Raw genomic sequence first — 16,756 nt, 5'->3', positions numbered from 1 at the left:
GAAGCCTCGAAAAGCAGCACTTAAAATCAACTTTTAAAAATTGGTGTTTGAAAATTGTAAAAATAAAAGCCTAGTGTAAGAAATTAGCGGCAAATCATGCTTGCCTAAGGAATGCAAGATGAGATGAAGGTACATTATATCATTTTGATTTACAGAAATGCTGAAGACTTTTACTAGGTCCAACTTTGCATGTATTATTACTTTATTAAGAGTGGTTATTATTCTTACTTTATTAGGAGCAGGTTGGTTGCAGGTCTAGGGATTTACTGTTACATGATTACAAAAACTAAGTCGGCCTTTCCAAAGTTTTACTTATCGATTGAAAATGCCGAAAGCTTGATCCTGATTTTTTTAGGTTTCTATGTTGCAACATTATTCGTCTAGGAGAACATTACTAATTAGTATTTTCTAATTGTATGGTATTTTGCAAGGCCAGAAAGGTAAGTCATTGATTGTCTTTTATTGGCCTGCGTCATTTTATGTATGTCATCACTCTTTCAGCTACAAAGGCGAAGAGCAAGCTCATCCCTTGCGATAATGTGAAAGAAAAAGCAATTATATCACTGTGGATAGATAAAATGTATAAATGGCTTTGGGTCACTTCAATAAAAGGCAGAAAAATTAAACTTGCTTACCAATGCAAGGTAGTTTTGCATGATCAACTTACCACAAGGTTACCGAGATATGTGTCATAATCTTCAGTTTCTGGTCCAACAGTGCATTTTCAAAAGAAGTCATTTCATCAAGTCTTTCATAATAGCAAAGTTATGAGAAAATCGCCAGCTGCTTTTGTAAGCACCCGATTTGCTGGTTCAATTCACAATGAAAGACTGAACCTATTGTTCCTTAACCAGGTGTAAAATTGATTTCTTGTTTTGCTTTTGGCTAGTAGAATTGTGATTGATTGCCACCAGAATAGTTCTTAATAGTTTATGATGAATTCATATGACATCCCTTAATACTAACAGATCTTCTCGTGGTAATATATACATTTTCTTTCGTCTCTAAAGCACAACTCATAATTTGTTGATAGGTCGCCATTGTTTTAAGGCTGAGTGAAGGGTGAGTAACCTTTTACAAGAGATTGTTATGCTTCTTATATTCTGACGCAATGCGCTATCGATTGATTGTAAACCAGCTAATACCGGTATATTGATATTCGCTGTCTAACTATTACACGCCGCATTAGTCCTATTGAATAAACAGCTGAGCTGGTAACTGCGTCTATTGAACTTGTTAGTTGGTCAGTGCATTCATGCTGCTAGTTAGACACACCAGTTTAACTGCTACTAGTCGGAGTTTGCTATCCACCTCAAGTAAGTAAAGTTGTCTTATCTTCTCAGTATGCCTTTGTTAAAATTGTGCACATATGTTTGTGATCTATTTTGTTGAACCGGTTTCAGTGCTCCTTCAAACTGCAATTTTAGATAGACAAATAAGTAGAGACAGTGTCATATTTTTTCTATGAGTAGCTCACAGGACAATTTTTGATATGAGCTCACAGGAAAATATCCTAATTTATGTAGATTTGATTCAAGCAGTCAATTATGATGCATGGTATAGATGATTACTTTGATAGCATATATATATACATAGTACTTTATTGGCAATAATTTCATTTCACAAATAGAAATGTCCTTCAAATTAGGCCATACAACAATAGTAAAACAAAAAAGGGGGAAAAAAGCAACAGCTAGTCATTAAAATTGAATAAATAGTCTGACAAGTAGTGTTTAAAATGCCTTTCTTTGCTAAGAGAACGGATATTTGGTGGAAGATTGTTAAAAGATATGTGGAAGACTGTTAAGATAGCAGTGTGTAATCGAGAATAAATGATAGTGTGTGATAAATAAATGCAATGTGTGCTAAAATGATTAACTGTTATTATAATAAGAACTGTGTCCGTTCGCCCATCTGAAGTCACAGTAATAGCATTAATCAAAAAATATACTTGGCCAAGAAATTGACCTGAGGCCCTCTGTATTGCAATCTAGGAGCATTAATCATTACACTATTCAAACAACTTATCACCCCATGGAATAATTAAGCACGTGTTGACTACTCGTGACGATTTGTCATGGTGCAAGGAACTGACAAGCCTAATAGTCATGATAAGAAATATATATGTACATACTGCGACATGGTAATGCACAAAACCACCACAGTTTCTGCAGTGCATCACGTGTAAGCAATTTCTTCTGTACCACAGCTGTTGTACAATATCTATGTAATATATTCCATGACTAGTCAATGTTGAAGAAAGCTGCGTTATACCGTGACTAAGACACAGTTCATACACCTATTGCATATTTGCATCTATTTCTACAATTGCACAATAATTACTCGTATGTATACAATTTATCTACTATTTAAAACTGTGTATAAACTCTCAAGCTGCTCATATTCTTCCGTAAGCAGTTTTAAAACATTAATTCAATTCATATGTAAAAAAACCGATTCATTACTTACAGCTGTTTAGTTAACAAACTATCGCCGGTTAAGTCGTTTTATATACTGAAGCACTTTTACAATGGATCAATGTTTGCTGATTTCTTGTTTTTTTTGTGATTTAAGCATTTTTATACACGATAGCATGTGCATGTTCAATGTTGAATAGAACAGCTATATATTTATTATACAGTCAGCTATAAGAGAACGATGATGCAGCTAATCATTTGCAAGATTGTGGTCTCCACCATGTCATCGAATCTTTTCTATTCCAGTGCAATTCAAAATAATCGTATTTCTAATCTTGACCCAATAGAGGTATTTTAACGAAATTGCTCATATATCAATGATTATGAGCAATCTTTATTAACGTTCTAATCAATTAACACCAAATATTCAATTTTGGCTATATGAGAAGACAACTTCTACATATCAGTAAAAATCTAAACTGATTTATGACAACACTGACTATAGCACAACTATTGCACTAATGACATCAAAACTTCATATACTTTTATGTCATCACCTACCTTTTCAAACTTGTAATAGAAATGATTTCAAGGACGACCCTATGGTTAATTAACAAGTCCTCATAAAGATTGGTCTAATATGTGTTTCAAGTAACTGGAGTTGTCCTCAGCTGTACAACAAGTGAAATGACCTAACTTAGCTAATGCTATGAACATAATGAATGTAGTAAACTACCTATTTTAAATGACTGCTTATTAGCTGGACAATTTAGATTTTAAAACTAGCTAGATGTTTCTTATGTGCGCTGTGAAACTTTCTGTTAATATCGATTGTGTATAACTTTTCTCTCTTACAATTAGGTTTTTAAATATGGTCAACTTGTATGAAAATGTTCAAAAATAAAAGGCGTCACTAAGGTTTAAAGAATATAACAAGCTTTAACTCCTAATGTTTATGCTATTAGTTCAGCTCTGTGTATCTACAGCGGTATGCAGTGTACGCTACATGTACCTACTAGCAAATTGCCAATATTACTTGAGCTATGGCTTCAGCCACTTGCCCATTCTGAATAGAACTTTCTTATTCAGGCAGGTTGACATGGATCCAATAAGTCCAGAGCGCAGAAGCGACGGCAGCACTGAACAGAGTAGGTCTCATCCTTCACCTACCCAGCTTTTCAACCCTGTTACTTTTATTTAACTTGCCCTGGCTATTAGTCTGTAATAGCTATTGTATTTATATTGTCCTTTTAGTGTATACACAATATATATATATATATATATATATATATATATATATATATATATATATATATATATATATATATATATATATACATAGATATATATATGTACATATATATGTATGTCAATGTACATTATACAATGTACATATTCACTGATGCTTATTAGCTTATTTCATTAACACTGGCATTGCAGCGAACAACAGTATTATTTTATTATTTTTATTAGCATTATTAGTAGCAGAATTAGTATTATAATTATTACTACTTATTAGATCTAATTATTACTGTTTTCATTGTAGTATTATCTTCATTATTATTACATAATTTTACGGGTACCATTATCATTATTAGTTTTATAAGTTCTATCATCATTATTATTCCTACTAGTTCTTTAGTATTATTATTTTATTATCACCGTTATTATGGTCATCACTATTATTATAATTATTTTTCCTATTACTATAATTAGCAACATTGATGATTAGTAAAGTTAATGATGATTGTATTATATTGATATTATAATAATACAATATAATACTGATATATTAATGATGATTATTATATTGCATATTATATTGCAGATATATTACTGCAGGATATGAACCGTCTAGTAATTTTAGATACACACTTGAAAGACATTCAACTATTTAAGAATGAAAATTGCAGCCGTTATATTGAGTCGGCTATTTTAAGAATTAGGTAATTAGAAAGACTCTGAGAATGTCTGTGTTTGGCAATAAAAATTTGTCATTTGTGTTTTATATTTGAGAGAAAACACCTATAAAGCGCAATTGTACAATGAACATGCCAATAAGACTGATCTGCATGAGAAATTTATAAAAACAGCCGAAAATTAGAAAGACGACTCTATATATATACATATATCTTCACACACATTGAAGAATTCCACTTATTGGGATAATGGATGAGGCAATTCAGAAGAGCCACTAGCTACTAGCAATTTGTAGCCACTAATAAGTACTTTTACATTCAAGAATACTAGCTTCAGTTCAATACTCATAAATGCTTTTAGACATAACACATATAATTCTATATAATCATTGTTATTACTACTATGCGGAGACTCCAAATAGCAACTGAACAACTCAACAGTGAATAAATTAACGTAACCAGGAAATCATCTCTCTTGTCTACTATTTGCTATGGACATGGTAGAGCTATTGCAAGTAAAACTAGTAACGAGGTAATCTATGAAAAAGTAATTTTTCATGGAAAAAGTAATTTTATCCCAAAAACCTAGAATCCCTGACAATAATTTTAGTGCATCATATGAGAGCACTACTCCAACTCCTAGAGATTTAGGCATCTTGCAGGGGTGGATCTAGGAAAAAAGTGTGTGGTGCAAAATTTATGTAATATATCTAGAGTGGGAGGGGGTGCGCGGGGCGACCCCCTTACCTGGCCCCGCGTTAGCGGAACTTTTTGAAATTTAGGCATCTTAGAATGAAGGAGAGGTGTGTTTGAGCCCAAACAAGTGTAATCATTTATTTGCAGCAAACAACAAGTTAGGAGGTAATAATTGACATTGGATATGATTAATTAAGTTGGTGTTTTATAATGTTCCTTATACTATGTATATCAAGATTACATGTAAACAGAAAGTTAACAAACATTTGTGCAATAAAATAAAATCAAGACAAAATCAATCACAAAACCTCAACAGCCATTTGGTTTGGCTGTGCAGAAATTAGCCATCATTTCTGCAAACTACCATAAAAAATGTTTCGTAGTATTAGCTACATAACGATGCTATTATAAAACAAACATATTAGGGCATACTTTTTTAATTGTTGTTTTGTCGTCGAAAGAAATGATCTAAAGTTCGTTCTTGACCTTCCTTTTGAGACATTTTGCTTTTAAAATTGCTTGTAGTACTTCTTTCGAAAAAGTTGTGGCTCAATTGGAGATGTTTATTGGGACCACTCTCATTTGTTTATAAGCTAAACAAATTCAGGTCAATGTTATTTAAACTGGTTCATTATAACGAGCTCTACTAGGCCGTTTTTGTTCATTTCTTCCCAAAGCAAGGTCTCAGTGAAATGAATTGTAATTTACTCAATTCTTGATGGATTTTAAATCTTTTTATTTTTATTTTTTGCCATATTTATGGTGGTGCATTTGCACCATATGCACCACAGTAGATCCGCCCCTGCCTTGTAGAAAAGTCAAGTTGCTTTTCATTAATCTTTTCTTGTCTTGAAAAGTTCGGAGAAAATTTCTTTTGTGGACTTGAAAACTGTTTTTAAGGTATCAGTGCAGAAATAAATTGTTCAATATTATAAATAGTAACATCTGTACACAGTAACAAAAAAACTGTTTAAAAACCTCTGCATTATCTCTTATGAGTTTCAGCCGCAGGTTTTTCATTAATTATTGCCTATTTCCTATAGATGAAAACACCATACTTGGTAAAATGACAAATTGGCTAGTAAAACTTGTAGTTGTCGTACCCTTCCTAAACACACATTGTATCTATTACCAAGCTCTAACTTTTTTGCTACACTATGTTCAAAGTTCAAATTGGTATGAAATTTATGCTTGGATTCATTCTTGTTCTCAAAGTGTCATCTACATTTGATGGAAAATTGGTAAAATAGTGATGAAAATATATGCATCACACAATACAAATGTGTGTTTATTGTTTCCTTTCATTGGCGTAATCACATTGGTTGTTTGCTATAAGTTTTACTTTAATACGTGTGATCACATTGTTTGCGTGCTACATGTATTACTTCAACGAGTGTTATCACATTGGTTTGTTGTATGTATCTATTTTTTCATTATGTGCAGTGCTGATTTAATGGGATTCTCGAAAAATGAAACACTCAACATGTAACATGTACCTCACTCCTGAATGATTAGGTTGAGTGAGGAGCTAAAGAAATCACATTGGTTGACTTCTTAACTTGCCTATGTAAGAGTCTGCTGACCCAATAATGAAACATACATTACAATTACAATGTTTAGTACTTATTTCTAAAAGATAACTTTATTAATAATAAACAATATATTAATAGTCAAAATAATAAACGCTGAGCAAATAAGAATCAGCAGACGATGTATAGATTTTATGAAATGGCCGGCGATCTGCACTGATTATCCTGTGATGTCGCTCAAGACTCTGTACTACTTAAAGTGATATTACACAGAGGTATACTAAAAACCCGTGCCAACCGGTGGGGGGCAAGTGTGATTACGAGATTGAGAGCTCCTCAGTTTGACTGTGAAACTTTTGATGCCGCAGCAGCTAACTCTGTTAGAGTAAAACGACTTGGCTAGAACAGTTCTTCTGGTAAGGGTAGGATGCCCAGGAAATGGTTGAAATGATGAGTAGGCATGACTGAACGAGACTGGTGGAAGTGCATTGTGAAAAAAGATGACCACAGGAGTGTGCAAAAAATGATTTCGACTTCTGTGAGTAAGAAAAGAGAAATTGTGTCACAAGAACGAGAAAAAAATAGATGAGGCTTTGATGAAAAAAGAACAGATAAAACTATCATCAACCAACCTAAAATTGTTTAAATATGGCTTCTCTACTGTGAGAGTAGTTATTCTCTCATCGGAATATTGGCCATACATTTGTCACAAATGTGGGTTTTGAAGTGATGTTGTGATTTTTTACAATGAGTAAAATCTTGTTGTCATATCTAACAGAAGATATGACAAAGCTGCCATAAAAATAGAAATGCGAAAAATGGTTAGCCAACAGTGAACATTAAACATATATACATTGTGTATGCCTAAAACATGTAATTGAATGGTTGAAATATAGGGCACTAAATAGGTGACCAAATGTAGTGCTGTTAACAGTAAATTTGAATCAGTTCCAAGACAGACTATCAGTGCATATTCGCGGTTGGAATTCAACTCTAAGCTGGCAGTTATGACGGTATTTGCAAACTTTAATAACCTCTGAGCATGATCAGATTGACTGTTGGCCATTACTTGCGGCGACCATAAACTCTAGTAATCCAAAAAAAGAACCTGGCATCTCCTGTCACCAGTATAGTAAGTGATTAAACATAACCTAAAATTGCAAAGATGAGTTACTCCGACCAAAACACTTAAGACTACAGAGCGTGTCAGAAATTATTGATTTTCATTCATAGAAAGTTGGTAACTGAAGTTAATATCAAGACAATCCTTAATACTTTCATCACCATGACTTCTGGTGTCAAAGCTTAAACTGATAAATATTACATTACTGATCCATTTTTTGCTTATTGATATTTACAAATAAACAATTACATATGTTTGTTATTTTTATTATTGTTAGCTGTGATTTATCTTTCCCTCTAGTATATATTTCTACACAAAATAATAAGGTTCAATAGTTTCATGCAAACTTTGAAATTCAAAAATCAAGGTTTCACAGCATTATTCAGTATGGTCATGCCCCCCATTATGTCACCCATCAGGGGTGTCTGTTTCTGTTTTTATGAACTTCAAAGAGGGTCAGCAGTAGGCTGTGCAACTACCAAAATTGATGATGGAATTTGGTGCCACAAGCTTGCTTTAACTACCATTGATCTCTGGCAGATAACACAAAGCCAGTAGCAGTCAGACTTAGTTTGCCATCACATCTATATATTCAAAACATTCTAAGCTACAAGCCAAGGAAATTTTTTTGTTAATAGGAGCCTTATCATATTTGCTTGTGTTGAAGAGTACAGATTCACGGTTCAACCAGTCGTTCAAAATGAAGCTGAGCCTCTTGAGCCAACGTCAGATGTTGAGCTTAGCCAAAGCACTCCAAGCTCCCGGTTTGCCTCAGAATATGATCTGAACATTGGTGAAGACATTGCGTCTCTTGGTAACACTTCACGTTTTTCTCAGTTTACAGCAGACCTCATCTCAGCTCCTGGAAATGCCCTGTCATGGCTTTCAGATCCAGGTAAGTTCAGTTGTTCAGCACCGTTTATGTGCAACACGCTCGACACAATATCTTCTACAGGCTGATTGTAAAATGCTCTATTGTTCTATAAATGCTGGCATTGTGATTACATTGCTGGAGCAGAAGCATAGATACTTGAATACGCGAAGTTTTTGAAAGTCATTCAACTGCGATTCTCTAACCACTTAAAACTAAAGGACTAAAAGGGTTGGTAAAGAATAATGATATACCAAAACTAGAGAGCTTTACTTAAGGGAGCAGTCTAGAGAAATCAAATCGAATCCAAACTGCTATACATGATCTAATCAACTTTCTTATTTTTTATTTCTGCTTGGCGTGCATTAACCCTATTTGTAATTTATCTGCTCTACATTTAGGTCAGGTATTGGGTTCATCTCTGCTGTTGGCAAGTCAGAGCTACCTTGATGTCTACCAAGAGGTCTTGAGCCAGAAGTCAGGTAAAGATGCAACAGTCTTTGATACAGTAAATGAAGAGGATGAGGATGGTGATATTTTTGATAACTCTGAGTATATTGACACACTGGAAGGACGACTTCCATTGGCTGAGGCTGCTCGAATGGTTGCGAAAGACTCTTCGAGGCATGGTTCATTGTTTTCAAGTAGCCATGTTCGTAAAGTTCGCATCGATTGCTATAAGCGCTTGACAACCATCGGCCTTGCTTTTTTGCTCGTTTTTTCTAGCTCTTTTAGTGTAAGGAATGCAATGAACAGCTTAGGAGAAGATAAACAATTGTCACTTGTATGCTATGGTTCCTTGTTTTGCTTCATGTGGTTCGGGGGCGTGTGCGTTAACCCGCTCATGAGCAAGTTGAGACCAAAGTGGATCATGGTCTTGTCTACAACAGGATTCATCATCTACCCTCTCAGCATGTTCTACATGTCCTACTATTTAACGTTGCCCGCGAGTCTTTACTCAGGCTTTTGTATTGGTCTGTGGTGGGCTGTCGAAGGAGTCTACATCCTCAACATCTCTACAACTTACTCTTTAGTTTCTACCGAACCTCTTCAACAAGTTGTTACCAAATTCAATGGAGTTGTCTTCTGTTTCTTTCTATGTTCACATATCGTGGGAAATCTTCTTAGCTCATTGCTTCTGGGAGATTTGTTTTTTCTCTATGAGAGTACAGAACTCGCTAACAGGCCTTTCAACCTTACCTCAACCTCATATGCTGGCTTATTTGTAACTGACCAAAACAATGAGTCTGCTCAAGAAGTTGGCGACCTCAATTGTGGACTCTCATACTATGATGGTGAAGGCAAGACGAGTAGTAAGACTGTCCAGATTGGAAAGCAGTATATTTACTTTGCTGTTAACACGCTTCTGCCTATCTTAGCTTGTCTGCTCATTGTTATATGTCTGCGGACACTCAAGGTATGTCCTCAATTGATTTTCTCCTATATAGAATATTTAACTGATGAACGCATAACGCGAAGCAAAATTGGCAAAAAGCATCTGTAAGCGTAGTCTAGTATTGGAAATGATAATTTACTATTTTATTATTAAATATGTTAAGTAAATGTACAGCTCTTGTACACGTAAGTGAATGATACCGAAGTCTTTGTGCAAAATGAGCTTGAATGGCAATAAACATATATTGTGAGGTGTTACCTTAAGGTACACATTTTAGGTAGCAAAAAGACCAGGAAGTGGGAGTTTAAAAAAGACAATGCAAGAACTGCTAGAGACAGGCAAAGACCCTCGAACCTTACTTCTCATGCCACTACTCATCGGAATGGGCTACATGGCCAGCCTCATGCTTGCTAATTACAGCGCTGTATGTGCTTAAGTCAGCCAGCCACTACTAAACTTTGTTTTTACAAAAAATGCTCAAAAAAAGGACATTGCATCATTTCCAATTCATTAGCTGTCAAATCTCTAAGTTCAAGTTGAAAAAAATCATTGAAGTTTTGTGATTTTCACAAACCTGTCATCCTTTTGACTTGTTGATTATATAAAATTGAATGCCTTAAAACTTGTGGTAGTCATTTCATTTACAAAGTTTACATCTAATGACAGAGAGTGAAACAACTTGACTAACTATTTGATGGTATTTTACTCACTGATTTTGGCATCATTTGTAATCTTTCTTAGAAGAGTAGCTTCCAAAAACAAGTTTTCATGGTGTAAATTTGGTTATTTTTTTAATTCGTTTTTTAATTGGTAAATAAACTGATATGCTGAGAAATAAAACAGATTTAATATAACTGTTTCAGGGTTTCATATCTTGTGCATATGGAGTGGATAAACTCGGCTATGTAATTATGGTAGCATTTGCATTTAGCGCTGCAGGAGCATTCACGAGTGGCAGACTTGTGCAGGCAATCGGCAGAGCACCCGTCATTATTACAAGTGAGTAGGCTAGCTGTTTCTTCCTGTAGCAAAAAATGGTTAAACCAATTTTTTGGAGTTGAGCCGAGACCCGTTATAAACAAGATAATATATTTTAATTAAATGCCTAGTGATTTATACCAGCCATAAAAACAATGTATTAAGAATGCTGGTGACAATTTAGACTGATCCACTTTCAGATTTTATTCAATTATTTTTGTGGGCAGTTCAGTTTTGATTATTGAAATTCATTTTTTAATGGAGTTCGCATTGATTTTCAAATTTAAAAGCAAAATCACTTTTTGTCTCATGAAATGCACAATATGGCTTCCTGTGACATTATTATGAGTTAGTCAGGGCACCACCAATTCAGAGAAAGCTCATTACATGAGTGAAGTAGTTGGCAACACTCACGAATTGAAAAGGATGTTGAACACCCACAATATGCCATAGTATTGCTTTAATTGGAAAAATGTACCAGAACTCATCTTCTTGAGCTTTTGAACTCTTTTTCAAATGACTTCCCTTTTCCCGTCAAGATATGCTCATCTTTCAGCTTAAGATTTTGCTAATCCCCAAATTTTTTTCTCATTTATGAAACGGAAACATTTCACGGTAACCATTGCCCTATTATGAACATACATGCAATGCTTTTTTACTCAATATTGCGTTACGATTTGTTGTAACATTAAATACACATCCTGGTAATTGCTGGTGCTTGCAGCAGCCAGGCTTCAGTTTTTAAATTGCTTACCAAACATTTAAAGCAAATGATTTTCAGAGTATCGATGCAAGCAATCTTACACATAAGTTTGCCAAATGTCAATAAATAAAACTATTTTGGAATACAAAAAGTTGGCTTCGTTTGTCCTAGCGCTAGATAATGAAAAGCGAAACAATTCCTTATTTTATAATTTGTACTTGAGCATTGTTTCCTCTTTCAATTTCTTTAACGTAATTAAAATCTGTTTTACTAATGATAAAGTTCAATATAATAGCTGTGTTTTCAGGTATACTTATCTCCCTTACATCTGCTGCCTGCTTACTACTATGGGTCCCTCCCAACACTAAACTTCACCCTGTAGCCTTTTTGATTCCATGCCTATGGGCTCTCTCAGATGGAGTGCTGGGAACACAAATAAACAGTAGGTTTTATGCTTATTTTATCCTCGACCTTCCAGCTTACAAAATCCAAGTAGCTTATAACATGACCAGGGATAGTAAAAACGAATTTTCTCAGTTCATTACGACATTGCTAATGAAGGGGATATTCGGCCTCAAATCTTAAACATTGCATTTAACTCAGTATAAACCCTGATAAAATTAATTTTGACAAAGCAGAACTTGAAACGCTGCCAGAATATTACATGAATTATTTTCATATTTGCATTTTCACAGCCATTTTAGAAGCATAACCGAAATTGTGTCAAAACTGAGATGAATCAAAGTCTCATATAGAGTTGTTGTAACCCAGAAACTCTTTACTTGTTACGATATGATTTATGCTAGGGAGCATCTACATTTAATCCTATTGTTAGAACAAGACTGGCAGAAAAATGTAGTTAGTAACAAGTGCCTTCTCTTTCAAAGTCGTTTACACACACTTTGTTTTTCTATCAGTAATTTACTAGTACTTTATTAGCATCAGTGTATTATATTCGCCTCAGAATTATATTCGCCTGTTCTGTCAGAAGTATACTATCACTTTGTTGTTATGTCAATGCTGTAATACCATCTCATTTTGCATCAGTGTTTGTGCTTCTGTTGCAGGTTTTGTGGCTGTGATATTCCGACGAAAAATAGCCTATGCCATGACATTAGTAGTTACTGGAATTGGGATGGGATCATTAGTGGGGACATTTGGCATTGCTTTTGGTCTCTTCACTTTTACTGTCAAAGTTTATATTGCTCTCATTTTAGTGTGTTTATCTTGCTTTTGCTTTCTTATACTAGAGTTACTTCTGAAAAAAGGCACGCTTTAGTCATACTAAATATAGTGAATGACACAAAGCTTTTCACCTGCTTATAAAATAATCTCAAGCAGTACCACAGAGTAAACCAGTAATTCTATGAAATGCTGCAACAACTAATTTGACAAAAGCTTAAGCTATTTTAGCCTAGATTGAAGAGGACTGACTGATTGACTCCTCTATTTTCACTAAAAAAGATTTTTGAAGAAGGCAACCTAGTTTGAGTGCAAAACAAATAGAGACCAAATAAAAGTATTTTAACACTTTCACGAAAGTTATCTTAGAGCTTTTGGAGAAAAGCTCTAAGAAAAATGCTGGCTGAAAAATCAACCATGACAATTGTCTCTAATTATTTACACTAACATTCTAACTATCTAAAGAATCAAGAGATTCAAACAAATAATATTATCCATCCAAACTTAAATGCCTGCTGAAACATGTACCAAATTGAGCCAGAAAGTTCCCAAAAGCATCCGATATTGCACTAAACAAACAATTAAGCACTGCAACAATACTGACTTGTCCATGGATCACCTAATAGTGAAAGAGATGCTGCACTTCCTAATCGACTTGACGTGTTCAAAAAATATCTTAGCAAAAATTTTACGTATCGTATTAGGTGAAACCGTGCAAGGTTTATGTTAACAAAACTCACCTAAATGTCATGTACATAATCAAAGTTACAAGAGTCTAGTCTACTATATTATCTCATTCGCGCCCGGATGGGTGCATTATAGAGATTTCATTATGTACCAGCATTTTTTTTTTTTTTTTTCTACGAGACAAACAAATAAACGACTTGATTAAATCAATAAGACAATTTATTATGCAAGTTAAACAAGTCAATAAAGACAGAAAATAAGGGGTTTTTGGTCTATTATAAGACGATTGCTTCAAGAGAGCAATCGGATAACGGATGATTACAGAAAATATGCAAAAACAAAAACTATTTGATTAAGTCAACAAGACAAGCAAGGAAACTAGTTAATCTAGTCAAGAAACTCAAGCAAAATATTTATATATATTTGTTTGTTGCTTGCATTAATAACACGATTTAAGTAAAACGATACAAGCAAGCAAGCCAACAAGTCGACAAGGCAGGCATACAGACAGGGACCTCTCAAGGATAAGTGTGATATTAGGTATTACAAGAGGGGCCTGCAACTGTAATTGCTGACAAGGCATTGGACCCAGAAGCACTCATTGTTAAGATGCGATTAAAATACCAATATTTGGCCACATCACATGAGATTGCCTTTCTGATCAATCCCTTTCGTGTTCGACTTGTTGTGTTAAAAAGTACGTGGTTTTTAATATCGATGGCTATATTATCACTAAGAATTCTATTAAGCATACTTATATCTATATCTGACCTACGGTCTTCTAAAGTAGGCCAGTTTAAAATGTTCATCTTCAGGGAAATTGGGTCTTTCCATTTAATTTTGTAAGCCCATCTGAAGGATTTTCTATTAATACTCTCTAACTTGCTAATATGCTTTGCTTGATGAGGAGACCATGCGCACGAAGCATATTCTAGTATAGGTCTACATATAGATTTGTACGCCTGTGATCTTGTTTTACTAGATGCTCCGTTTAATGCTCTCATTAACATATATAAGATAGAGGTAGCTTTTTTAGCTACGTACTGAACATGGTCATCATTATTTAGTTTTCTATCTATGTTAATGCCCAAGTACTTTATCGTTGATCCTTGCTGTATGTCTTTCCCATTTAATGAATATACTGTGCTAATAGGATCAGTTCTTGATATAAACAAGTGTTCACATTTACCAACATTAAAATTCATCTGCCAGTCTTTTGACCACTTCTCCAGGTTTTTAAGATCTTCCTGAAGATGACATTGATCTTGTTTATTTTTGATTGTGTGATAAAGCAAAGAATCGTCAGCAAATAATCTGAGTTGGGCATGTTTGATCACGTGAGGCATATCATTAATGTATAAAAAAAACAAAAGAGGTCCCAGTACTGAACCCTGAGGAACACCTGATGTTACAAGGTGTGGGTCAGAATCGACACCCTCGACAACCACAGACATGTGTCTATCGTAGAGCCAGTTTGCTATCCACTGAATTGTTTTCTCATTAATTTGCATAGTTTTGAGTTTGTAAAGTAATTTTGCAAATGGAACAACGTCAAAGGCTTTAGAAAAATCGAGCACTATCATATCTGTTTGGTCATTGTTATTAAAGTTATTGACCAATTCTGATTTTGTTATGAGTAATTGTGAGTCACAGCTGTGTTTTGGTCTGAAGCCATGCTGTCTTTCAGATAATATGTTATTTGACTCAAGATAAGTGCGGATGTCGTGTGCTATGACGTGTTCTATTAATTTGGATGTTATTGATGTCAAATAACATTCAAATAAGTGTAAAAGAGGACACTGCATTATTATGACAGTTAGGTTGTGTAGCTGTACTACTTATCTATCTACTACTTATCTGTCTGTGCACTACTTACACATCTTCCGTTTTATTAAAGAGAACAAACAAAGTACATGTAATTAACATGTAATTAAATACAAGTGACTATCATATTCAACTAAATAAATAGACTAAAAATGTTAATTTCGTGAGAACGGAAAATATGAATGAAAAAGATTTCTAATTGGAATCATTACATTCGCGAATCAGATTTGTTCAACACTGTCCAGCCATCGTCGTATATAATAGTGACATTATACGACACTGTGTCCAGCGAACTACATGGTAATCCCATACTGAATCTTCCGATTGACCGAATGTCGTTCTAATAACAAAGATTAGCGGTCTACAATTTGTTTCAACAGGAGCGAACCACTGACCTATACAACCAGTAATAGAGGTCAGTAAAGCGAACGGTCAGGTATAATTGCAGTGGCTCAAAACCTGGTCAGTTTCTGGGTCGTTTTGTAGGGGTGGAGCTTAATCCGGAAATACAAATGCTTTAAAGTTAGTCGAACCACTGCAAACGTTTAGTTGTTGAGAAATCGAGTAGTTATCTTTTTGTTTAACAAAATATCACGGAAGCATCTTTTCCAAGCAAATTTTTAATTACAAATATGAGTTCTTTTAGCAAAATAACATAGAGTATTTACATAGCTGTTTATCGTAGTTTTTTCTTGTTAAGAATAAATGGTAACACGCTCACAAAACGGAAAAAATCTTCTCAAAAATACACTATAATTAAACTCAATAATTATTCTGTATTCGTTTATATTTGAAAAATAGTTTTATATTTTTTTAATATGAATACACTTTTGTAAAGCAGTATTACATAAAATATTGAAAAGTTGCGATTATGTTCTGAACAAATAAAATGCACATTAAAACGGTTGTCCACTTTGTTACCATTCTGAGAGCCTAAAATGATTCTATTTTATTTCACTGTAAATATTAGTATTAGCATCTTGTTAGGCATTGATTGTAAGAATGAAGGCAACAGAAGACATCAGTTTCTTATCTTTACTGTATTTGCTGCAAGCACACACTTTTTTAACAACTAACTTTATATTACTACCAAGTCTCAACTGTAGCACATTTTGAAACAACGACAGTATGTAGCTACCTAAGGAACAACCATTTAATTGTGTATTTCAAATTTTATTTGAACTTGTTACTACAATGGTGCGCTGTCAGTGGCACCGCCAGGCCTAGGCTGTATCTCATCTGTTTGGTTCACAAAAAGTGTAGGAGAGGAGGCAAGGTAAAGCAAGTTTTTGTAGTCTTCTGCAATGCAGGGCAGTTATATTTTCGGACTAGACAGCCTGCCTGTGATCAGTAGTCCTCAGTAGTCAGAGTCGCTTACTGCTTGCAATTTGTCTTAAAAAATTAATTGACATGCACTGCATATTCATATTG

General features: G+C 34.4%; 1 protein-coding gene across 1 annotated transcript; it reads left to right on the top strand.

The window, feature by feature from the left end:
- The first annotated feature begins 7,021 nt into the window (after positions 1 to 7,021).
- LOC137388245 (protein unc-93 homolog A-like) lies at positions 7,022 to 12,922 on the top strand. The gene is made up of 7 exons (XM_068074744.1): positions 7,022 to 7,103; positions 8,352 to 8,579; positions 8,957 to 9,972; positions 10,229 to 10,375; positions 10,815 to 10,950; positions 11,940 to 12,074; positions 12,700 to 12,922. The coding sequence occupies exons 1-7, from the start codon at positions 7,022 to 7,024 to the stop codon at positions 12,909 to 12,911; spliced, it is 1,956 nt and encodes a 651-aa protein (XP_067930845.1). The 3' UTR covers positions 12,912 to 12,922.
- The last annotated feature ends 3,834 nt before the right edge of the window (positions 12,923 to 16,756 follow it).

This window comes from Watersipora subatra, chromosome 2 (assembly GCF_963576615.1).
Source record: "Watersipora subatra chromosome 2, tzWatSuba1.1, whole genome shotgun sequence".
NCBI lineage: Eukaryota > Metazoa > Bryozoa > Gymnolaemata > Cheilostomatida > Watersiporidae > Watersipora > Watersipora subatra.
The sequence above is the reverse complement of the archived record's forward strand: the minus strand, read 5'-3'. Positions and strand labels throughout refer to the sequence as shown.

Excerpts from the sequence above, each read along its gene's own strand:
- LOC137388245 (XM_068074744.1), top strand. The coding sequence starts at position 7,022 with ATGACTGAACGAGACTGGTGGAAGTGCATTGTGAAAAAAGATGACCAC. Across the intron at positions 8,580-8,956 it reads GTCATGGCTTTCAGATCCAG|GTCAGGTATTGGGTTCATCT; the intron begins GTAAGTTCAGTT and ends CTCTACATTTAG. Across the intron at positions 10,376-10,814 it reads TGCTTGCTAATTACAGCGCT|GGTTTCATATCTTGTGCATA; the intron begins GTATGTGCTTAA and ends TAACTGTTTCAG.